The sequence below is a fragment of the Vespa mandarinia genome, chromosome 2 (assembly GCF_050613455.1).
Source record: "Vespa mandarinia isolate Hongniang chromosome 2, ASM5061345v1, whole genome shotgun sequence".
Taxonomy (NCBI): domain Eukaryota; kingdom Metazoa; phylum Arthropoda; class Insecta; order Hymenoptera; family Vespidae; genus Vespa; species Vespa mandarinia.
In genome coordinates this window covers 8847501-8874345 of record NC_140811.1, presented here as the reverse complement: position 1 = coordinate 8874345, position 26845 = coordinate 8847501, and the positions used below count along the sequence as shown (strand labels likewise).

The 26845-nt window shown below is 22.4% G+C and overlaps 2 protein-coding genes across 9 annotated transcripts in view; one reads left to right on the top strand and one right to left on the bottom strand.

Moving 5' to 3' along the window:
• The window catches only part of Hrb27C (Heterogeneous nuclear ribonucleoprotein at 27C), a 54871-nt gene that overhangs the window by 690 nt on the left and 27336 nt on the right, over nt 1-26845 (bottom strand). Inside the window, exons 8-9 of one of the 6 annotated variants that reach the window (XM_035861724.2) lie at nt 21341-21406; nt 20183-20323 (exon numbers count right to left, since the gene is read on the bottom strand). The exons of 1 other annotated variant lie outside the window; for it this stretch is intronic. In XM_035861724.2, the coding sequence (XP_035717617.1) occupies nt 21342-21406 (65 nt within the window). In that variant the 3' untranslated portion in view covers nt 20183-20323; nt 21341. Of the gene's footprint in view, nt 1-20120; nt 20324-21340; nt 21407-22160; nt 23441-24787; nt 25198-26845 lie in introns of those variants that run through there. 4 more of the 6 variants (XM_035861723.2, XM_035861721.2, XM_035861729.2 and 1 more) reach the window with 4 other exon arrangements.
• On the top strand, nt 139-18906 carry LOC118450992 (uncharacterized). 3 transcript variants are annotated; one of them, XM_085654945.1, is made up of 14 exons: nt 139-639; nt 2197-2381; nt 2468-2571; nt 2633-2731; nt 3067-3165; nt 3448-3654; nt 14822-15019; nt 15518-15616; nt 17019-17117; nt 17217-17315; nt 17390-17485; nt 17565-17799; nt 18467-18607; nt 18706-18906. In XM_085654945.1, the coding sequence occupies exons 2-14, from the start codon at nt 2282-2284 to the stop codon at nt 18789-18791; spliced, it is 1662 nt and encodes a 553-aa protein (XP_085511071.1). In that variant the 5' UTR covers nt 139-639; nt 2197-2281; the 3' UTR covers nt 18792-18906. The 3 variants fall into 3 exon arrangements, with proteins under 3 accessions (XP_085511071.1, XP_085511072.1, XP_085511073.1); XM_085654946.1 differs by having other exon boundaries at nt 18479-18607; nt 18706-18905; XM_085654947.1 differs by lacking the exons at nt 18467-18607; nt 18706-18906 and adding an exon at nt 17880-17914.

The following is a 26845-nucleotide window of genomic DNA, read 5'->3' as shown; positions in this document are numbered from 1 at the left end:
GTCTCTTAGAATAAGAAATGTAATCGTTTTTTTAAATACATTGTAATTCTCAAAACAGAAGATTTGTATAATTCTAGAATAACAAGATCGTTGATAAGAATGATAAATAAAAAATGAATGAACTGTTATGAGCTTGATAGGATCGTCAAACTTTAAGTGAAGATCATAAAAAAAGGTAATTTTTCTCTAGCAAATTAGCTCTCGAAATAGTCGGCGAAAATACCACGTGGCAGCGCTGCCGTCGACCTGACATTACGGCTGGCTCGGGGATGAAATGGGGTTGATTTGACCAGTAGCATGTTGCCCTTTGTAACGTGAACGTCGATGTTCGCGAGCATCATGTGTCTAAAAATACTACGTCAACATAGCATTCCTTTCTGGTGTTGTTTATCATCGTTGTTCTTTTTCTGCGGTTAATTGATCATTAATAATTTGAAATACATTTGTCGATTTTCGAAGAATAAATCATCATCGAAAAGGTTTTCCTACATTTTTTGAAGAAATTTTGTAACATGACCAATCATTATTTCATATTGAGTCGAGATAATACGAAAAAAAATACGAGACAGATACGAAAAAGGGCGTGTAACATTCACGAAGACAGTTCAAAGATTTCCGAAGTGGAGGACACATAAAAAGGTTCGTACGTTCTGAATATACGACCTAATTAAATTTCTCCTCCGTTGTAGAAATATCACACACACACACACATACTTTCTCTCTCTCTCTCTCTCTCTTTTAATCCAGCTATTTGTTTAGTGTATCAAAACGATTAAAAATCTTTTCATTCTCAACGAAAACAAAATTCTCATCCAAGTTAAATATTTGTTTGTTTTGTTTCGTTTATATTTCCTCGTTCACATTCAATGTTATCCAAGTCTCTCTTTCTTTCTTAATTTTCATTCTCATTTTTCTCCTTCTCTTTTTTCTTTTCCTTGTTCACTTCTTCTGAACCGTAAATAAGCACTGTAAAACATCGCGTATATATTACGAATAGAAATAATGTGTGCAAGTGTGTGCACAGTTGGATAGGTATGTATACACCATATATATTGGAGTGCTTCTTTCACTGACGTCGTTACATTGCTGGAGAGAGAGAGAGAGAGAGAAAGAGAGAGAGAGAGAGAGAGAGAGAGAGAGAGAAAGAGAGAAAGAGAGAGAGAGAGAGAGAGAGAAAGAGAGTTATTTGAATGGTAAAGGAAAAATATTGCCCTCGGCCAATGTAATATTACGACTTTTCGGTATAGAGGAAAATCTCTGTTGTGACGTTTCAACGTAAACTCAAATATTTCTATCACGAATGATGCATTTTTAATCTCTCTATATTTTAACAATCCTTCGAACGTCTTATCGATTTTCAACTTTCATTCAACAAAAATTCAACTGAAAATTTAACTCAAAATATTTTCATTGTTTTTCTTTTTAATAAAAAAAAAGAAAAAAAATTAAAATTCGAAATAGTTTATTTCGATGCATGACATAGAAAATGAGTAATTAATATCTACGAAGTCAAGATATTTCATGGAAGCAACTTTTTTTCTTTCGCATTCCAGTTTCAAACGTGTCAATTTCTTTGTCATCCCTCCATCGCTTCGTGCTAGACATTACAATGCGTTCTCTACGATTTACTTTTCCCCCCTTTTCTGTCTTTTCCTACTACCACTAATTTAAAGCGATATATAGCAGTATTTCTCTTGCGATTCATTCGTTCTTCTTCATTCATTAAATAGTTCTATTCCTGTAGTACGAGACCGCTCTTTCACACGATATATGTATATATATACATAGGATGAAACATTAAATAAAAACACTTTAATTTTTGATTTTAATTATTGCTCTGTACAATAGTATTTTTTACTGAAAAATTATAACAGTATTTCAGAAAAGTTAAATAAAGTGATAGAAAAATTTACTTTTTTACAAATTCTCTTTAGAGATGTTTCTTGTTTATTAATATAAAACACCAATTTCTATTTAAATGCCATTTTGTGTATATATATTTTCCAAATGATGCGAGTAGTACTTATAGCATCATATTTCCAAGCAAATTGAAATATGCAGAAGCTTTTGACATTTCTCGTAAAAGTGAACTTTTACCATTTTTAAAATATACATTTCATACATATGTATATACATACAGTTCTCTTTGAAAATTTTGATTGTCATGATTCAATTACTTTTCATGTAATGACTTAGAATACTTTTATGTTTGCCTAATTCTTTTATCGAGACCGACGTGAGAAAGAAAATAAGTAAAGAAATAACGAGAGAAACGAAGAAAATGATGGACAAAGGAGAAACACCGAAGGGGAAAATTCCCACACCTTTGAACATTAGTGAGACGATTGAAAACGAAGTTTTGAATAAGAAAATGGCGCAAAGTAAGTTATTGGAAAAAGAATTAAGCGATTTTCTTTTATTTACTTTTCAATGACCTTCTTGTATTCTTTTTAATCTCATTAACAAGTACTCAAGAACGATCTGCTATTGCACGAGGCCGTGATAAAGAATGAAGCGGAGTCAGTCGCAAGGGTGCTAAAGGAAGATGTCGACGTTGATTCAAGAAATAACGTAAGACATTCGCAAAATTAATCGATTCAAATAAAAAAGTTTCTTAACAATAAATTTGTAGTATGGTCGTGCACCTATTCATTGGGCGGCTTCGAGAGGGAACACGGAGATCATCGAGATGCTGATTCAAGCAAAATGTGACATTGAAGCGAAAGATAAGGTGGATTAACATTCGTATAAATTCGTATGCATAAATTGATAATTTCGTGTCATTAATTTTACGAGCGTGTTCTGTATCATATAAAATTGATTAGAACATTAAAATTAGAACAGTATAATTATGTTTAACATAGTTTCGCATCCCTATCGGTTTTCGCAGTCAGAAGATGTACTAATTCATTCATTCGTAGCACGACTGAAAGTGGTTATGACTTCAGAACAATGAATGGTACTTTCAGAAGCGTGCAGAATACTGCTGTAAAATTTCATGACACCTGAAGTTATATGATCCTCATAACTTGAATGCTATAGAAATTTAAATCCTGCCGCTTTCAGTACGGTATGCGACCATTGCATATGGCTGCATGGTACGGACATCAGGATGCTGTGGAAGTTTTGATCAATGCTGGTGCTAATGTTTCTGCAGTTAACAAGGTAGCCAATAATGATGAATAGTTTGATTAATTCTTAATTATTTGTTATATTATTTAATTATATTTAATATTTATATTTAATTGTATTTTCTAATCGACCAATTTTTAATTATTTATTGCATTATTTAATTTTATTCCATATTTTTATTAATTTGTTTTTAGTACTATTTTGTGTTTATTTTCTTGTTGTATATTATTATTATTTTTCTTCATTAATATTTTCGCTTGATAAAAATAGGAGAAAGAAAGTTGTTTCCTTTCTTTCTATCTGTATATTTAACAGAAACAGTACACTTTACTAATGTGTGGTGCTCGGGGCAACAATGCCAATGTCGTGCAATATCTTGCGGAAGCCGTGGAATCGTTGAACGGAGATGCAATGGATTACACTGGTGCAACTGCTCTACATCATGCAGCTGTCGCCGGCCATCCTGGTGTAATATCGGCTATATGTAACATTCCACGAATAGAGTTGAATGCAACGGATAAGGTAAGGATGTTTCTTTCATATTTTACTTTTTTATTTCATAATCATTTAGGAAGAAAATTGTTATTGTCATAGAAACTTGGATAAAAAGAAAAATACCAGAAAATTTGTTCTGATTCATTCAAAAACGCTTTTGCTTGCAAAAACGTGTTATTATTATAGAAAGAAAAAACACGAGAAAATTAATACTCACTTATTTAGAAGTATATATTTTGTTTTAATGTGTTATTATTATAAAAACCAAAAAAAAAAAAAGAAAATTCAGATATTAATTTATCTAGAGATATTTTTGTTAAAATCGTGTTATTATTAGAGAAAGAAACAAAATAACAAGAAAATTCGTATTAATTCATTTAGAAACATTTTTAATCTTTGTTAGTCTCAAAGCAAAAGTATTGTTCATCAAGACGTCGAGATTGTAATCGTAATACGTATCTTTTGATCTATTTGATTAGCTTTAGTCAGTTATAAGTAAGTCAGAATTTATTCTATTTCCGTAACCGAGAAGTAGTTTTTTCTTTTAGCATCGATCGCAGAACATTGTTAACCGAGAAATAATTTTCATTTCCCATAAGTCGAGTTCCTTCTCGAGTGCATCTAATGCACATGGATATGTGTGTCCATGTGCATAATTCAATCGTGACTTTAATTTATCATTGCTCAACGTACATACAAGAATATTCATTTAATAATACGGGATAATCAACTCTGATCGATGTATTGATCGTTCCTGACGTATTATTAACAGTATGTTGTTCTGGTTTCAAGAAAATTGAAATTGTTTTTACTATCTTTTAATTTGATTTCCTTCAAATATTATAATTCTTTAAAAATTACGTTGGAATTCTTGAAAGATATTTATAATTTACAAGAATTAATCGATATTTGTTGGAATTAAAATATAATTATCATAATAACAGTAAAAATAATAATAACCGCAGGGCAACTTGTGACGAGTTGATGATCGGCGACATCACGGACCCAAATGCTTCTGAGGACTTATAAAGGTCCTCGTCTCTGGCTTACCTTAACCGACCGATTAGAATGGAGTACATATATGCTCAAAGGGTGGAAGTGTTAAAATCATAAAGCTGGGAGTAACACTTAGTGAAACTGTAGCTCACCTTTATAATTCGTTCAACAAGATGAATCAGGAGACATAAATAAAACAATCGCATATTTAGCGCATGATAAATGCATAGTGAATTGTCAATCGGCTGGTCAATTGTTGAATTCAAGAATGTATTCACATAGGTCCCTTTTAAGACTTACTTTAACTTCCCACCTGAGAAATGTTATAATATTTGAACGTTGTGAATATGCTCTTGACCTGATCACAGCATTTGTTTACATCTCCTGACTCGTATCATTGAACGGACTGTACATTTTTACCTGCTTACACCAATATTGCCTACCTGTAAAGCGGGCCTATTTAGTGAGTAACGAATTAGTGAGAAAGAATCATCATCTGCCAATTTATTGCGGATATTCAAATTCTGAAAATGGCAGATGTTCGCTGTGTCAAATCAATGATAGAAAGACCAATCTATATTATAACACAACAATAGTCCAGTAATTTATTGAAGTGGAACTATTTAAACCGTGGTAGCGTAAATTTACTTGGGTAGAACGAAAAATGAACAGCTTTTCTTACGAAGGAGGAGCCGAAAGTGGAGGGAGAAGAGAGGGAAGATTTCTATTCTCTCTATCTCATACAGATCACGAGCTTGTGCGGTCAGTACTGGCCATATATGTATTGAAAGCTTTTGCAGTGTAGTGTGTTGACAAGTGTTCGTCGAAAATTGTGAAATTTTGTTAATTTTAATATGACAACAAATATATTTGTACTGTTTACATTAAGGCAAATGGTCTGAGTCAAACAACAGTGCCTTTAGAAAGACGAACATTTAATATTCTATTAAATAATAATAAAACCATTATTGCCAAAGGGAATTACTTGCCACTAGTATCTGCCTTAGCCATCACTATTCACAAATCTCAAGGAGATACTTTCAGTTAAGTTATTTATGAATACAGCAAAATATAATCACGATAAGTGGAGTATGTAACTTTATCATGAATTACACACATCAACGGGCTTTAAATCGTTATAGAAGATGATAATCCAAGATTTCATCACAGTCGAAAATCAAATTCAGTGTCTTGTTTACAAGATGTGTTTCATAAGCTGAATTTTAATTGATTACTGTCATTAGACAGTTTTAATCAGTTTTATGATGAACAAAAGAGGACTTTCACTTTGTTCGTTTAATTGTCAAAGTCTACGGACTTAGTCTGTAGACATGGACGATGCAGTGATGCAACGATTTAATTTTTTGCTATTATCAAAGACATGGCTGAAGAATGAAATAAGCATAGACATTCACAATATTGGTTGTGTTGTACAATTTAAACGTTTAAATATGAGAGTTGAAGTAGCGATTTACAAGATATGACAAATGACGTGACAAATATTAAGGATGATGACCTATAACAAGGATTTGAATTTAGAACAAATCAATTTAATGGATGCCCATTCTACAGGGATTAGTGATATTTGTGCAATCCAATGTTGATTGGAAAATAGATAAACAATTCTTATGATCGTCATCTATATATCACCGAACAAAAACATCAATAAAATTATTGGATTCATTCATGAAGTCATGCTACTATACACTAATGATGGTGTAAAATTGTTAAGAAGAAATTTGGACAAATTATTAATGTTTCTCAGTGATGATTTCAACATTAATTTTTGTCCAGAAGAAGCATAAGCACTGATTACATTCTTAGATGAAAAATTCAATTATAAATTAAATACTGATAAGAAAAAATCCAGTACCAGGTCGTACACTACAATCGATACAATGTTTGGACGCTATTTAGACAATTTACAGTCGAAAATATTTATATCTTATTTTAGTTATTATAAACCAATAATTTCATTTTTAAAGTATGAATTGATGGAGATTGATGTGAATAAAGATTAAAATATTTAATTTAATTACACTATTTACTTAATTTATATATTGCATTATCATTTCCTAATCCTAATATCCTAAAACTTATTCATATTAAGAAAAATTACTGGTTTTTCATTTATAAAAATGACGATAAGAAATTTCACAACATATGAGACTTTTACGGATTTATTTTTTAAATTTCTATTAAATAGTTCACTTTCCATTGCAATGTTTGTTTATAATGTTTTACAAGACTTCTTTGTCTTAAGTCCTCATAAATCTTTCAAAATCGGGATTTTGAGTATTTGAGAAAGCATACTCATAATAATAATAATAAGAACAAGAAGAAAAAGAAGAAGATGAAGAAGAAGATGAAGAAGAAGAGGAAGAAGAAGAGGAAAAAGAAAATGAAGGAAAAGAGGAGGAAGAGGAAGAGGAAGAATTCAATACAGACAAATGTAAACTATGCAAATAAATAGAAACAATTGACCATATCATAGGCAGATGTAATAATAAATACAGAATATACTAGAAGACATGACAACGTAAATCATCTATCAGCAATTAGCCATACAATACAAACTCACATAATAGAACATATTTACATACAAATACATACTATAGAATGTATTAAAAAATGATGAATACAAAAAGTACTGGAATAGAAGCATTACTACCGACAAAATAACACCACACAATAAACCCGACTTCATATTAATCCACAAACGAAAGAAAATAACACAATTAATTAAAATATCCATACTTAATACGGCAAACATACAGAAGAAAACAATAACGAAGATAGAAAAATACATTCAACTAGCTGAGGAAATCAAGAAAAAGTTGAAATAATTTCGATCATATTATCAACTACAGGAGTCATACCATACAACATCCATCAATATATTCGCACACTACAACTATACACAAACGCATAGATATAGTTACAAAAATCAATAATCCTGGATACATGCACAATCATAAGAAAATTTATAAATATTCCATAAACAAACAGTCACAGAGAAAACATGCATGACCACACGCGTGGTTTGCAATTCCTAACTGATACAAGTCTGAGAAGAAATACAAAAATAATAATATAATACTAATAATAATACTACTACTATTACTACTACTACTATTAATAATAATAATAATAATAATAATAATAATAATAATAATAATAATAATAATAATAATAATAATAATAATAATAATAATAATAATAATAATAATAATAATAATAATAATAATAATAATAATAATAATAATAATAATAATAATAATAATAATAATAATAATAATATTATTATTATTAATAATAATAATAATAATAATAATAATAATAATAATAATAATAATAATAATAATAATAATAATAATAATATTATTATTATTATTATTATTATTATTATATTAATAATAATAATAATAATAATAATAATAATAATAATAATAATAATAATAATAATAATAATAATAATAATAATAATAATAATAATAATAATAATAATAATAATAATAATAATAATAATAATAATAATAATAATAATAATAATAATAATAATAATAATAATAATAATAATAATAATAATAATAATAATAATAATAATAATAATAATAATAATAATAATAATAATAATAATAATAATAATAATAATAATAATAATAATAATAATAATAATAATAATAATAATAATAATAATAATAATAATAATAATAATAATAATAATAATAATAATAATAATAATAATAATAATAATAATAATAATAATAATAATAATAATAATAATAATAATAATAATAATAATAATAATAATAATAATAATAATAATAATAATAATAATAATAATAATAATAATAATAATAATAATAATAATAATAATAATAATAATAATAATAATAATAATAATAATAATAATAATAATAATAATAATAATAATAATAATAATAATAATAATAATAATAATAATAATAATAATAATAATAATAATAATAATAATAATAATAATAATAATAATAATAATAATAATAATAATAATAATAATAATAATAATAATAATAATAATAATAATAATAATAATAATAATAATAATAATAATAATAATAATAATAATAATAATAATAATAATAATAATAATAATAATAATAATAATAATAATAATAATAATAATAATAATAATAATAATAATAATAATAATAATAATAATAATAATAATAATAATAATAATAATAATAATAATAATAATAATAATAATAATAATAATAATAATAATAATAATAATAATAATAATAATAATAATAATAATAATAATAATAATAATAATAATAATAATAATAATAATAATAATAATAATAATAATAATAATAATAATAATAATAATAATAATAATAATAATAATAATAATAATAATAATAATAATAATAATAATAATAATAATAATAATAATAATAATAATAATAATAATAATAATAATAATAATAATAATAATAATAATAATAATAATAATAATAATAATAATAATAATAATAATAATAATAATAATAATAATAATAATAATAATAATAATAATAATAATAATAATAATAATAATAATAATAATAATAATAATAATAATAATAATAATAATAATAATAATAATAATAATAATAATAATAATAATAATAATAATAATAATAATAATAATAATAATAATAATAATAATAATAATAATAATAATAATAATAATAATAATAATAATAATAATAATAATAATAATAATAATAATAATAATAATAATAATAATAATAATAATAATAATAATAATAATAATAATAATAATAATAATAATAATAATAATAATAATAATAATAATAATAATAATAATAATAATAATAATAATAATAATAATAATAATAATAATAATAATAATAATAATAATAATAATAATAATAATAATAATAATAATAATAATAATAATAATAATAATAATAATAATAATAATAATAATAATAATAATAATAATAATAATAATAATAATAATAATAATAATAATAATAATAATAATAATAATAATAATAATAATAATAATAATAATAATAATAATAATAATAATAATAATAATAATAATAATAATAATAATAATAATAATAATAATAATAATAATAATAATAATAATAATAATAATAATAATAATAATAATAATAATAATAATAATAATAATAATAATAATAATAATAATAATAATAATAATAATAATAATAATAATAATAATAATAATAATAATAATAATAATAATAATAATAATAATAATAATAATAATAATAATAATAATAATAATAATAATAATAATAATAATAATAATAATAATAATAATAATAATAATAATAATAATAATAATAATAATAATAATAATAATAATAATAATAATAATAATAATAATAATAATAATAATAATAATAATAATAATAATAATAATAATAATAATAATAATAATAATAATAATAATAATAATAATAATAATAATAATAATAATAATAATAATAATAATAATAATAATAATAATAATAATAATAATAATAATAATAATAATAATAATAATAATAATAATAATAATAATAATAATAATAATAATAATAATAATAATAATAATAATAATAATAATAATAATAATAATAATAATAATAATAATAATAATAATAATAATAATAATAATAATAATAATAATAATAATAATAATAATAATAATAATAATAATAATAATAATAATAATAATAATAATAATAATAATAATAATAATAATAATAATAATAATAATAATAATAATAATAATAATAATAATAATAATAATAATAATAATAATAATAATAATAATAATAATAATAATAATAATAATAATAATAATAATAATAATAATAATAATAATAATAATAATAATAATAATAATAATAATAATAATAATAATAATAATAATAATAATAATAATAATAATAATAATAATAATAATAATAATAATAATAATAATAATAATAATAATAATAATAATAATAATAATAATAATAATAATAATAATAATAATAATAATAATAATAATAATAATAATAATAATAATAATAATAATAATAATAATAATAATAATAATAATAATAATAATAATAATAATAATAATAATAATAATAATAATAATAATAATAATAATAATAATAATAATAATAATAATAATAATAATAATAATAATAATAATAATAATAATAATAATAATAATAATAATAATAATAATAATAATAATAATAATAATAATAATAATAATAATAATAATAATAATAATAATAATAATAATAATAATAATAATAATAATAATAATAATAATAATAATAATAATAATAATAATAATAATAATAATAATAATAATAATAATAATAATAATAATAATAATAATAATAATAATAATAATAATAATAATAATAATAATAATAATAATAATAATAATAATAATAATAATAATAATAATAATAATAATAATAATAATAATAATAATAATAATAATAATAATAATAATAATAATAATAATAATAATAATAATAATAATAATAATAATAATAATAATAATAATAATAATAATAATAATAATAATAATAATAATAATAATAATAATAATAATAATAATAATAATAATAATAATAATAATAATAATAATAATAATAATAATAATAATAATAATAATAATAATAATAATAATAATAATAATAATAATAATAATAATAATAATAATAATAATAATAATAATAATAATAATAATAATAATAATAATAATAATAATAATAATAATAATAATAATAATAATAATAATAATAATAATAATAATAATAATAATAATAATAATAATAATAATAATAATAATAATAATAATAATAATAATAATAATAATAATAATAATAATAATAATAATAATAATAATAATAATAATAATAATAATAATAATAATAATAATAATAATAATAATAATAATAATAATAATAATAATAATAATAATAATAATAATAATAATAATAATAATAATAATAATAATAATAATAATAATAATAATAATAATAATAATAATAATAATAATAATAATAATAATAATAATAATAATAATAATAATAATAATAATAATAATAATAATAATAATAATAATAATAATAATAATAATAATAATAATAATAATAATAATAATAATAATAATAATAATAATAATAATAATAATAATAATAATAATAATAATAATAATAATAATAATAATAATAATAATAATAATAATAATAATAATAATAATAATAATAATAATAATAATAATAATAATAATAATAATAATAATAATAATAATAATAATAATAATAATAATAATAATAATAATAATAATAATAATAATAATAATAATAATAATAATAATAATAATAATAATAATAATAATAATAATAATAATAATAATAATAATAATAATAATAATAATAATAATAATAATAATAATAATAATAATAATAATAATAATAATAATAATAATAATAATAATAATAATAATAATAATAATAATAATAATAATAATAATAATAATAATAATAATAATAATAATAATAATAATAATAATAATAATAATAATAATAATAATAATAATAATAATAATAATAATAATAATAATAATAATAATAATAATAATAATAATAATAATAATAATAATAATAATAATAATAATAATAATAATAATAATAATAATAATAATAATAATAATAATAATAATAATAATAATAATAATAATAATAATAATAATAATAATAATAATAATAATAATAATAATAATAATAATAATAATAATAATAATAATAATAATAATAATAATAATAATAATAATAATAATAATAATAATAATAATAATAATAATAATAATAATAATAATAATAATAATAATAATAATAATAATAATAATAATAATAATAATAATAATAATAATAATAATAATAATAATAATAATAATAATAATAATAATAATAATAATAATAATAATAATAATAATAATAATAATAATAATAATAATAATAATAATAATAATAATAATAATAATAATAATAATAATAATAATAATAATAATAATAATAATAATAATAATAATAATAATAATAATAATAATAATAATAATAATAATAATAATAATAATAATAATAATAATAATAATAATAATAATAATAATAATAATAATAATAATAATAATAATAATAATAATAATAATAATAATAATAATAATAATAATAATAATAATAATAATAATAATAATAATAATAATAATAATAATAATAATAATAATAATAATAATAATAATAATAATAATAATAATAATAATAATAATAATAATAATAATAATAATAATAATAATAATAATAATAATAATAATAATAATAATAATAATAATAATAATAATAATAATAATAATAATAATAATAATAATAATAATAATAATAATAATAATAATAATAATAATAATAATAATAATAATAATAATAATAATAATAATAATAATAATAATAATAATAATAATAATAATAATAATAATAATAATAATAATAATAATAATAATAATAATAATAATAATAATAATAATAATAATAATAATAATAATAATAATAATAATAATAATAATAATAATAATAATAATAATAATAATAATAATAATAATAATAATAATAATAATAATAATAATAATAATAATAATAATAATAATAATAATAATAATAATAATAATAATAATAATAATAATAATAATAATAATAATAATAATAATAATAATAATAATAATAATAATAATAATAATAATAATAATAATAATAATAATAATAATAATAATAATAATAATAATAATAATAATAATAATAATAATAATAATAATAATAATAATAATAATAATAATAATAATAATAATAATAATAATAATAATAATAATAATAATAATAATAATAATAATAATAATAATAATAATAATAATAATAATAATAATAATAATAATAATAATAATAATAATAATAATAATAATAATAATAATAATAATAATAATAATAATAATAATAATAATAATAATAATAATAATAATAATAATAATAATAATAATAATAATAATAATAATAATAATAATAATAATAATAATAATAATAATAATAATAATAATAATAATAATAATAATAATAATAATAATAATAATAATAATAATAATAATAATAATAATAATAATAATAATAATAATAATAATAATAATAATAATAATAATAATAATAATAATAATAATAATAATAATAATAATAATAATAATAATAATAATAATAATAATAATAATAATAATAATAATAATAATAATAATAATAATAATAATAATAATAATAATAATAATAATAATAATAATAATAATAATAATAATAATAATAATAATAATAATAATAATAATAATAATAATAATAATAATAATAATAATAATAATAATAATAATAATAATAATAATAATAATAATAATAATAATAATAATAATAATAATAATAATAATAATAATAATAATAATAATAATAATAATAATAATAATAATAATAATAATAATAATAATAATAATAATAATAATAATAATAATAATAATAATAATAATAATAATAATAATAATAATAATAATAATAATAATAATAATAATAATAATAATAATAATAATAATAATAATAATAATAATAATAATAATAATAATAATAATAATAATAATAATAATAATAATAATAATAATAATAATAATAATAATAATAATAATAATAATAATAATAATAATAATAATAATAATAATAATAATAATAATAATAATAATAATAATAATAATAATAATAATAATAATAATAATAATAATAATAATAATAATAATAATAATAATAATAATAATAATAATAATAATAATAATAATAATAATAATAATAATAATAATAATAATAATAATAATAATAATAATAATAATAATAATAATAATAATAATAATAATAATAATAATAATAATAATAATAATAATAAATTGAATATAATAAATTGGAATAAATAATTTAATTAGAAAAATGAATGAGAATAATTTGTTTTTTGTAAATTTCAACTCTTTTTATAGATTTCTATAAATTACAACATTTCTTTAAAGATCGTTCCTGATCTTCACAAAGAAATTTAACAAAAGATCTTTCAGATAGGACAAGCACCGATACATCGTGCTTGCTCGGAGGAACATTTGGGAGCCGTGGCGGCTTTGATTGACTTAGGAGCAAACGTGAACGCTCAAGACAATGAAGGAAATACACCGCTTCATGTAGCAACACGAATGAGGCAGATTGAAATGGTTCAACTTCTATTGAAAGCTGGAGCAAACACCGAGTTGACTGATCAGGTATATCAATAATTGATTTCGTTAATAATTCAACTTGTATGATCAATTGATTCATATTTATTATTAACTCCTTAATTCGTTCTTATTTTCAATTTTGTACTTTTTACTTCAAAAAAAGGGAAAAGAAAATAAAAGAAAGAAAAAGAGAGAGAATGAAAGAATGCACGTGTGTGTGAGAGAGAGAGAGTTTATGCAATGAATTAAAAAAAGAAAATTAAATTATGATCTTATATGTTGAATCTCTTTTCTAATTTTTCATAAATTCAGTTCCACTAATATTTACAATTTTTCTTATTAATTTGTTTCTAGTAATTTGTATTGTTTTTAACATTTTTAATTTTAATCAATAATTAGTTATTCTGTACATTAATATAGTAATAATATTTTGTACATTATATATAAAAATTACTTGCAATCTCTTCATTTTATCGAGAAAGATAATGAGAAAAAGAAAGGAGAGTATACCATTAGACTCGGTATCATGATAAAACTTCTTAGATGGATTTCACTCCGCTTCACCTAGCAGCGAGCCACGGTTGCAAGGGTATCTTGGATTTACTCATACAAAATGGTGCAACTTTGAACAAAGAGTGCAAGGTGAGATAAGAGATAAACAAAAATCGATATTATAAACAAATAAAAAAAAAGTTGATCAAATAGAATGCTAAATTTATTAATACGAAAAGATCACTTTTAGGCCAAAAAAATAAATTATATATGAATTCATTATTAATAATGAATATTTAATAATTGGAATTCTGCAACTTTATTTCGAGAGCGATATCTTGTGAAGATTACAAATCTTGTCTAGATGGACGTGTCTCCGAGATTTTAAGATGATTTTTTTTTAAAAGAACTGTATTTCACTTAGATGTGTAACCCATTGCGTGACGATTTCATCGATCTATAATATGTTGGTTTCAAGGTCATTCAAGATTTTTCATTGATATTCAAAACGTTGTTGAAAGTTTTCAAGATTTTGTTTAGTGGAGTATTTCGTCAATTCGATCATAAACATGAATCGAAATCACACTAATAATATGATTTATTAATACTCTTGTTTCCAAACAGAGGATATTTGCTGATAGCCATATATTGTAGTTGAAGGAATTAGTATTATTGCAACTATTATTACGAGTTTTTCATTTCAATAGCGACTTTATTTATGATGGCTCAAGTTCATTGGGAAGAACTCAATACCCTTAATAATATAATATGAAGAATAGAATCGTATTAAGAATGTCTGTCAACAAATTAGTTTTACAATTGTCAAGAGGATGGAATTATCATTTAGTGATAGAGTAAATCATTGTCCTTTTAAATACAGGAGATAAGAAATAAATTCTGGACGTTTAATGAAGATAAGTTTTGAATAATAGTAAATGACCTTGCATGACCTTGCATGACCTTGAAAGATCAACATATTTAGGTCGATCAATTCGTAATGAAATGGGCTACACATCTAATTAAGCAAAAATATATAATACCATTAAAAAAAACAAGGATCACTCAAGTCCCGCAAGCACATTTACTTAGACAAAATTTGTGACCATCATAAGAAATCACAAAAGTAAGTTCTGATCGAAAAATTTGTTTAATACGTTGCCGCAAATGACGGCTATTTCCATCCGATTTTTGGCGATATGTAGACAAATGACGGCTATAGCCGTTTTGCACATAACGACTGATGCTCAATTTCATACGGCACTTATAAACAATTGAAAAAAAAATGTGTTTCTGAGCACGATCGTCAAATTAAAAGAGTGCGGCAACGTGTTAAATAACAATTAGTTTGGGAGATAATTGCTTGTAAAATTTCAAATAAGGCATTCTATATATATAATAAAAAAAATATATATATATAAATAATATACCTTTAAATAATATATATATAAGTAAATTTATATATAATATATAAATATAAGATATATTTGTGTTGAACGAACTAAATAATTATGTATATATATATTAATTTCTTTTCTCTTGTATACTTATACAGAACGGAAATACTGCATTACATTTGGCGTGCCAAAATAATGAAGTGGACACGGTGGAAATATTGATAAACAAAGGTGTTGACCTTAATTGCTTGAACTTGGTAAGTACTAAAAGAATATCATTGAAAACATATATATACATATATATCTGTCTTTTAGTATGTATTTTTCATGTCAACGTTTATCTCACTTATGTACAGAGAATGCAATCACCGATACACATTGCAGCCGAAATGGGACACACTGAGATATGCGAATTGTTGCTCGCGTCAGGTGCGAATATAGAACAAAGAGAACAGGTAGAACGATTCATCCCTTACGATATGGAATTTTTTTTCATTTTGTTTTCTTTATCTTCTTCGTTATCTTCCAGAGTGGTCGAACACCGCTTTATATCGCAGCAAGGGGTAGTTTCACAGCTATCGTCGATATGATCATTAAAACTGCACGGTTGGATTATCCGACACCAGTGAGTTCTTTACTTGATTAGGCTAATTTATTTATCCATTTTGTTTTGATTTTAAATAAATCACGTTGTTTGTTGTCAGGAGAATTCAAATTCGGATAAAGAAGTTCGTGAATTAACGCCAGCACGAAGACGTTGGAGAGAAGGTTCTCGAGGTGGAAGCGTATGTAGTAATAACAGTGCATTTACTGAACCGGTTCGATCAGTTTTATGGAAGTTGGCATATAAACAATTGGGACCAGAAGATTGGAAGAAATTAGCTCTACATTGGGTCTTCAGTCATGAGCAAATTAAGGCTATCGAACATCAATATACTGGTATAACTTAAATTTTCCTATTAACTTTTGACGAGTAAAAAATTATTAGAAATAAACGTGTTTATTTAATTTTTAAATAGCAGTATTTTGCAATCGGTGAACTGTGGATCGCTACGATTACTTAGCACAATAATAAATACATGATATTTTACTTCAAGATATATCTTATTTATTATTGGATATTTAATTTAAGGATATATTATGTTTTCATATCTTTATGAAATTATGAATATAGTAACATATATATATATAAACATATATATATATATCTTTATATATTATTATTATATATTACATTATTATATAATGTTTAATATATAAAATAATTAATGGTAAATATTTAAAGAAATAAATAGTCAGTATATATGAATATTTTAATCAGTATAAATAATTACGTGTCAGAATTGTGCCAGGGTCACATATTACTTACATATATTTTATTATAAATATGGACCATTTATTTAAAATACTAACACAATAAATAGCAAATATATAAGAATATATTAATTATATAATATTACTGTGTAATATTATATATAAAGATATATTAATTTATAGTTCTTTTTACATAATATATAAACAGAAAATAATCCACAGAATCCTTTAAAAAAAAAGTTGAAAAATATTGCGATAGACTAAGAACAGTTGTACAAAAAAGACGATAAAGTTGCGAACGTAGGTCCTTCGAGTTACAAGGAGCACGGATTTCGGATGCTGATGATTTGGACCTCGGGATTAAATTCGGAAGCACCATTGGTAAAAGAATTGTGCGAGGCTTTGCAAGCCATTGATAAGAAGAATCTCGCTGGTAATAAAAGTTCACGTATTTTTTTTTTTTTTTAGAGAGAGAGATAATCACATATAATCGATTAGAGAAGATGTTTCTCTATTGTTTATCTTTTTCAGATTCCATTCGAAAGCAAACAAATCTGGAGAATGAAGTGAAATTGAATTCGAACAAACAGAGTTGTCACGAATGCTTGATAGTATGAAGATCATCCCTATTCAAGAAATTTCATGATTATTTTAATATAATGATCGAATATTGTTACTTCCATTTATATATCGTTTGTATATCGATCAAATATGTCGCACTTTTTACAAAACTTATTATTCACCGAAAAACATATATGTATATATATATATATATATATATATGTATATATATACATATATATCGACGATAGATCATAATTACTTGTTTCGCGAGATGCGTTTGATCTACCTTTAACCGGGAAGTTAAGATTATTATTGAATATATAAATTAAGAATTAAATACTTACATAAACAAAAGTAAAATATATATATATAATATATATATAATGTATGTATATATCATCTATTATGATGGTCAGCATCATTTTTTTGAAACATGAACAATTTGCAAAAGAAAGACATAAAAATACTTACCATCAAAGTCTTCTTAGTTTCCTGAGTATGCATTTGTTAAGATTTCACAAATTTATATCGCAAATTTATCTTGCACGATTCGTGAATGATAGTTGCGGTAGTCACTTCGTCGGAAAATAAAGTACAAACTCAATGATCGAAATAATATAATTAAATCAAGGTCAATAAGGAGAAGTTACAAAAAGAAAGGATAATGATAAAAAAGTTGCATGAGAAAAATTGATTTCTATTAAAATGTGAACGTTTATTATTCATATTCATCGTATGGAATATATTTACCTGTATTACTTTACAGAAGAACGAATCCAACCTTGCTATTTCTTTCCCATTATTTATAACAAAATAATAATAATAATAATAATAATAATAATAATAATAATAATAATAATAATAATAAGAGTAATAATAATAATAATAATAATAATAATAATAATAATAATAATAATAATAATAAGAGTAATAATAATAATAATAATAATAATAATAATAATAATAATAATAATAATAATAATAATAATAATAATAAGAGTAATAATAATAATAGTATTAGAAATTATAATAATAACAATAATAAGAATAATAAGAGTAACATTAATAATAATAATAGTAAAAATAATAATAATAAGAGTAATAATAATAATAATCGTAATAATAATAATGAGAGTAATAAGATTAATAAGATTAATAAGAATAATTTGAGTAACAATAATAATTATAATAAGAATAATAAGAATAATAAGAATAATAAAAGAAATAATGATAATAAAAAAAAAAAAAAATAATAATAATAATAATAATAATAATAATAATAATAATAATAATAATAATAATAATAATAATAATAATAATAATAATAATAATAATAATAATAATAATAATAATAATAATAATAATAATAATAATATATTATCGATGACGTGCAATGAAGGTATTTACGCGCGCGGTCTCTGTGTGAAACGTGCGCGTGTATTTTGTGTTCTTTGTTTGCTGGTTTATTTATAAATTTCTTGTTTTCAGACACGATCGAGTTTTGCTTGCAAATACAACGTAGATTTATTGATGTTCGGTTGACGATGACGACGACGTTGACGATGTACGGAAAGGGAAATAGATTCTGAAACATAAAAAAAATCGCGACGTAAGGTGAAGAAGAAGGCTGGCTGTAGAAAATTTCAATTGAGTAATACTTATATATTTACAATGGTACGACCCAATGAAAAATTCGACAGGGCCTTACGTCACGATTTCTTTTTCCTATCTTTCTTAATCAATTTCCCCCAAAAGTTGTACATGCATATGTACATTGTACATATATGTACGCACTAAATAATTGGTCGCTTCAGTGACTTTCTTTTTTCGTTTGCATCTTCCTTCTCGCTGTTTTACATCTTTTTTCTTTTATTTTATGTCAGTCGATAAAGTTTGGAAATAAATCGTAATAAATATATCAAAGACATGACTTTTCGGTTTTATATATGTGATGTTAATCTCTTGCGTACTATTGATAATTCTTTCTCAAACTTGATTCATTTCGTTTTTTTTTCAAATCATAACGAACAGATATCTTTACATATAAAAATTATTATATTTTTACACGTATTGATCACATATATCAACAGACGAAAAAGATCATGATCAATATCTCCACCGAATCATACTTTTTTTCTGCTTTCCTCTTCTAATTTTAGAGAAAAACGTAACATAAAAATGTTGAACTCTTTGAAATCGTTTCAACGTAACGGTCGTCGACTACTGCTCTTATGGGTGTAAATATGCTAATGGGAATCATTGAATTATATTCTAATACACGAAGGAGCTCCGTATCTCTTTCGGAATGATAACGTAAAAATAAAGATAAATGGAAAGTGAAGATTATAAAGTGAAGTGAAAAAAGGAAGAAGCAAGTTAAGGTAATAAGAAATATAGGAGAATTGAAAATGATCAATTTTAACATAATTAGAGAGAGAGAGAGAGAGAGAGAGAGAGAGAGAGAGAGAGAGAGAGAGAGAGAGAGAGAGAGAGAGAAGAGAGATAAACGCGACATTTCTGCAAAAAATTTGCTGAAGCATAGTTATTGCGCGCTATCTGTTTCTTCCTTTTTCTATTTATTTTTTTTTTTCTTTCTTTTTACCTCAAGTCCACAAGCCTCGCATCATCCAGTCAAAAAAATGAACAGGACGTCTAGGAAATAAACTTCCTACGGCAGAAATGGAAAAAACAAAGGATTAGGTTCGTTCGTTTATATTCTCTTGCAAATGCGTGACATTTAACAGAAAATTAAAAAAAAAAAGAAACAAAGGAAGAAGTTGGGGCGGGTATTGGAGTGAATGATAGTTCTACTATGAAAATATCTTTCATTCATTTTGTTTCTCTTGTCACATTACGTTACGTTTTACGTTCTGTGATAGGGAAGATATGTGTGCGTATTTTTGAAAATAGATTTCGTAAATTTCAGTACGAACAAAAATTCTGATGAAATCTTCTCTACTTCAATAGAAAATGTTTGTTTTCTCAAAGAAGAAGAGAGTCAAAGAAGAAGTGAAATGGAGAGATAGATAGAGGGAGAGGGAGAGAAAGAGAGAGAGAGAGAGAAAGAGAGAGAGAGAATGAGAGACAGAAAGGGAGAGAGAGAGATTCAAATGCAGAAATGTCGCGACAGATCGCAAAAGATCGTTTCCTTTCGCAATGTCGTTATCCTTCTTATTTCTACATTATTTCTACTTTTAAATGTCTTCCTATGTGTCCTTGCGTGTATCCGTGGATATACACACGTACGTACACAAACATTTGCACGCGCATTATTAATATTAATATTTATCATATTATCGGCATAAAACACTTATCCTAAACTTAATATTAAACAATCACGCGAAACCCTTACTTTTTTTCTTTCGTCGACCTCACTAAATATATATATATATATATATATATATATATATATATATAAAATATAATATATACATATAATATGTAATAGTAATCATTCATCAGAATCCTCGTGCTCGCATGGATCGTTCCAAGACAGACATCTGATAAACATCTTGCCCAGATACCACCTTAGAGAACAGGGATTTTTAACGTCGACCAACATCAGCCTATCGTCTTTCTTCATTTTTTCACTGCCTGAAGTTTTAAAAAAGATGGCTTCCGGAAAACAGTTGCTCGCTCGCACGCACGCACGCACGCACGCACGCACGCACGCAAGAACATGCTAACAAACTTGACACTTTTATAATCTATAAAAAGGAATGAAAATAAAAATGTAAGATGAAGAGGGAGGAGGCATGGAAAAGAGATAGTGATTATATTCGTGTCGTCAGAATCGAACTTCTTACGCATTTTTATCAGGGTTTCTTTTCTCCTTGTGCATTTCCTTTTTTCTCTTTCTATCGTAGTTTTCTTTGTCTTTTTGTCATTACTATAAAATGGTTTAATACATCTCTTTCGATTCTTGAAGAATCTTCTTCATTGGAAGAAAAAGAATAGCTTTTTCCCATATCATTGTCTATTTCTCTCATCTTGTCGACCCTCAGATATACGTGGATCGCAGTTTTTATAATTAATTTGTTGTCCTTTTTTATCCTTACTTCGAAAGAACAGGACATATATTACTATGAGAATGCGATAGCTTTGCTAAGCTATTTAAATCGCATGTATCGGATCTTCAGATTGAAGTACGAAATAAAAGAAAAAAAAATTTGTTTAAAATTAAAAAACAGAAAAAAGAAATAAAAGAGAAAATAAAGTAGGACGTATGGAAGATCGCAAAAAAGTCTTCTTGTTCACTGACTGTGAAATGAAGATAATATCCAGTTGTAATCATTGGAAAGGTATGAGGATACTCAGAAGTTTGTCTTCTTCATCAAAAAATTTCAAAAAACAATGTGTTTGCGCGCGCATGCACTTATTACTGACGATCGATCATTCAATAAAGAAGAAGCGTAGAAGCAGTGATAGTAGTATCAGAAGTAATAGTTCTGATGTTGATGGTAGTAGTAGTTGTAGTAGAAGTAGTAGAAGCAGAAGAAGAAGAAGAAGAAAAGAAGAAAATCCTTATTTTCAAAAGCGAGGCATAATTTGTCTTATCCTTCTTAGCGACGGTAGGGATGGTAATTGTTGAAGCTGGACGAAGTGCCTGAGTAACCCCTTTGGGGTCCACCCCCACTGTAGCTGTCGTTCGTTCCTGGTGCAGCAGGAACACTCGCTAGGCTCGAAGATCCGTATCCGGTGCCTGTTAGAATCGCACAAAAGAACATAGTACTGTGTGCCAGGATGCGACAAGGACATAAGCGGAAAAGAAGAGATGGATGTGAGCTGGCAAGTTTGTGAAAAGGGCTATGAAGAAGGTGGGTGGATGTTAGGGTGGGGAGTAAGGGATGAGCATACGCATGGTGCGTAGGTGCTAGATTTTTCTCATCTATCGATACGACAATTCGCCCGTTTTTTTCTTTCTCTTTTCTCATTTCACCATCTCTCTCTCTCTCTCTCTCTCTCTCTCTCTCTCTCTCTCTCTCTCTCCAATTTCAATTTTATTTTTTGTATTTTACTTTCGAATTATTTTTAGACTTTTTTAATATGACGTAATTTTCAAATTAACCAAATTTCTTGATTAGTTATAAGAAAATTAGAAGCTAAATTAAGAAGACGAAAAGAAATTAAAAAGGAAATTCGATCCATTATTCATTTTTTCCAATAGTAATTTCGATCAAAAGTAATTTTGATTTATGTGAAATGTTTTTATCCGATGTTAGAGAGTAGAAATTAATTCAATGGGAAAGATATTAAATACAAGCTCAGTTAAAAACAAAAAGGATCGAAGAAGGTGGAGGACGAATTTTTAGGAGACATATATTCGTTAATAGCGTTCTTCTTTTATCATCGACGTTCGTTGTTAAAAAAGAAAGCGAAACGAACAAAAAGGAAAGAGAGAATAGTCAATTGGAAAAAAAACCAGTGATACGGAAATTAGGATTTCGCGAAAGTGAAAAACTATAATAGTATAGAATAAAAGTTTTGAACAAATACGTATTGCCATACGATTTTTTTTATCACTTCAAGTTCATGAAGTACAAAAAACGAAGTGTTTAGGAAACTTCGTTGATCGTTAACTTTTTCTTAAAATAAATCTAGATTCTTGTAATATCATAATCCTAAGTTTAACACACTGTGTATAATATCCGTCGAAAAAATAAAAAACAATAAATAAAATAAAATAAAATAAATGTGAGAAAAAATGAAAGAAAAAACAAGCGAAATGTATATATCGAGAGAGGATTGGTGAAAATAATTGGACGAAAGTCACACATCATCGATCGGCGAACGTAAAAAGCTAAATGCTTAAAAAATTAAATCGTATGATTTAATATTAAATCTTAATAAAGAAATTCGTACGACTAAACAACAGGATTTCCTTAGTTAATCTTAATTTTAAATAGTCGACGCGCGTGTCGTCTTCCTCGCCGTATTCGTTCGTTTTATGTACGTATTTTATGTATATATATATATGTGTATATATATATATATATATATATATATATATATATATATATATATATCGATAACTTAACCTGCTTAATAATCACGCTATAAGAAGCTAGTCGAACTCGAAGATCGTTTCTATAAAATAACTCGTAAGTATATAAGTATAATCAAAATTTCATAGATCGATATCTCGAAAACGTAGAGGGATAAGAGAAGAAAATTATCTTTAGCAAGATTTCTATTACCTTAGTTTGTAAGTATTAAAGGCACATGATCGAAAGAAACCCTTTTCTCTCTTTCTCTTCTCTACCCTCTCTACGTGAATCTTTATCTAAGATCTAAGTTTCTTATGTTGTCAACTTCTCATTGATAATTAGCGCCTATAGGGATGATAGTTCGTGTGTTGAGTCAAAGAAAATCGTTGAGGTCCTGGGGCTGCGTCTCCATTTGGAATGAATGTCGGACTTCCGGTTTCGGTATTTTTGAATTTTGGGATCGGAGAGGTGTCTGCGGGAAAAAAATAGGATAAAGGTAGGATTATTTCCATGTGATGCATATATATGTGATTATGATGCTTTAAGATTCGAGCTAGTTTTAAGAAGAACAAAAGGACGCTTTTGTCCACAGTAGGACAGTCTAAGCTTACTTTTGAAGAGGGGTTGAAAACAGTTTGAAGAGTTAAAAAGATGTTATATCCGTTTTGGATATAACAGTTTTTGTCTTTTTGAACCAGTATCTTATTGATTCTATAACTGTTATTTTTCGATTTTTTATCGGTTACAGTTCGATTCTAATATATAATTCGGTTTTATTTTGGTTTTTATTGATTCTCTTATTGACTTTGCAAAAATGTTAACATCTAAAATTTTTTAATGAAATCGATAAGAAGAAAAAGTAGAATTATATAGGCAAAAATAATAGTTAGTTATTTACGCTGACATCGTCTTTTTTTTTAAATAAATAGATGTAATCAAAATTTATCATTTTCCAAAGCAGTCGTCAGCTTATATGCGGATTCACTTTATTTCGGGAACCTGGAAAGATTCAAGGACACAGCAAAAGAATCTTAGAAAATACTTATTGCTGTTAAATACGTACGGAAAATTCCCAAAGTAAAGGAATATTCAGATAATACATTCTACATTTTTTATTCATAGATGAAAATAATTGTGAATAAGAAATTGAACAGTCAAGATTTTCATCAGTAATACGAAGAGGAAAACCAGTCAAGGCACCAAACCCAATCGAATTTACATATATTTGATTATTTAGTCCACTTCTCGAAATACATTAAATAGGTCAAAAAACGTAACAACTTTATTTCATATTTTAGTACATATTAACATTTGTGCTAAATCAAAAAAAAAATCAATAAGAATTAAAATAATATGTATCATATATTAAGTAAAACCGAACCGTAACTGTAATATAATTAAAAATAACAATTATAAAACCGAAACCAAAATCGATATAGGCGGGAATCGTTATATATTCAAAACAATTGTAACGTTTCTTCGATTCTCAAAAATGTGTCAGTTAAAACTCATATATAACAGTTTGTAATAGTTATTTTTAAAATTGTTTCAATCCCTACTTTTAAATAAAAAACAAAAAGCAGGGGAAGAGGGCAGGGAAGAAAGATAGAAAAAAGAAAGAGAGAAAGAAATAGAGAAAGTAGGAAAAAAATAGAGAGAGACACGTATTCGCAGATAATAAACTAAATTTATACGAATAAAATAAACTTAAACGAAACTCATAAGCTTAAAAACACTCTTAGACCAGATCACTATCATAAAGGATGAATATGTGTATACGTAATAGATATAATACGAATATATGAGTAATCTATGTAAAATAAAATTTCAAGGTAAAGATCTATACAATGGTTAGGTATTTCAAGCAGACAGCTTCTCAAGTACCGCATTAAATATATGCCGAATCTTTCTTAAACCTAATATTACGTTTTTTTCATAATTATCTCTCTCTCTCTCTCTCTCTCTCTCTCTCTCTCTCTCTCTCTCTCTCTCTCTCTCTCTCTCTTTCTATATTTTTCTGCTTGTCTTGATTTAAAAAACATATTTCAGAGATTCGAGGTTGGAGTTCGACAACGATCGGTTCAAACGCACATAAAACACTGCACAACATTAAAATGTTT

What these genes read in the sequence shown, in the direction of transcription:
- LOC118450992 (XM_085654945.1), top strand. Translation starts at nt 2,282, where the DNA reads ATGATGGACAAAGGAGAAACACCGAAGGGGAAAATTCCCACACCTTTG. An exon ending in ACGTTGATTCAAGAAATAAC is followed by an intron (nt 2,572 to 2,632) that starts GTAAGACATTCG and finishes ATAAATTTGTAG; the next exon opens with TATGGTCGTGCACCTATTCA. An exon ending in AGTTGAATGCAACGGATAAG is followed by an intron (nt 3,655 to 14,821) that starts GTAAGGATGTTT and finishes AAGATCTTTCAG; the next exon opens with ATAGGACAAGCACCGATACA.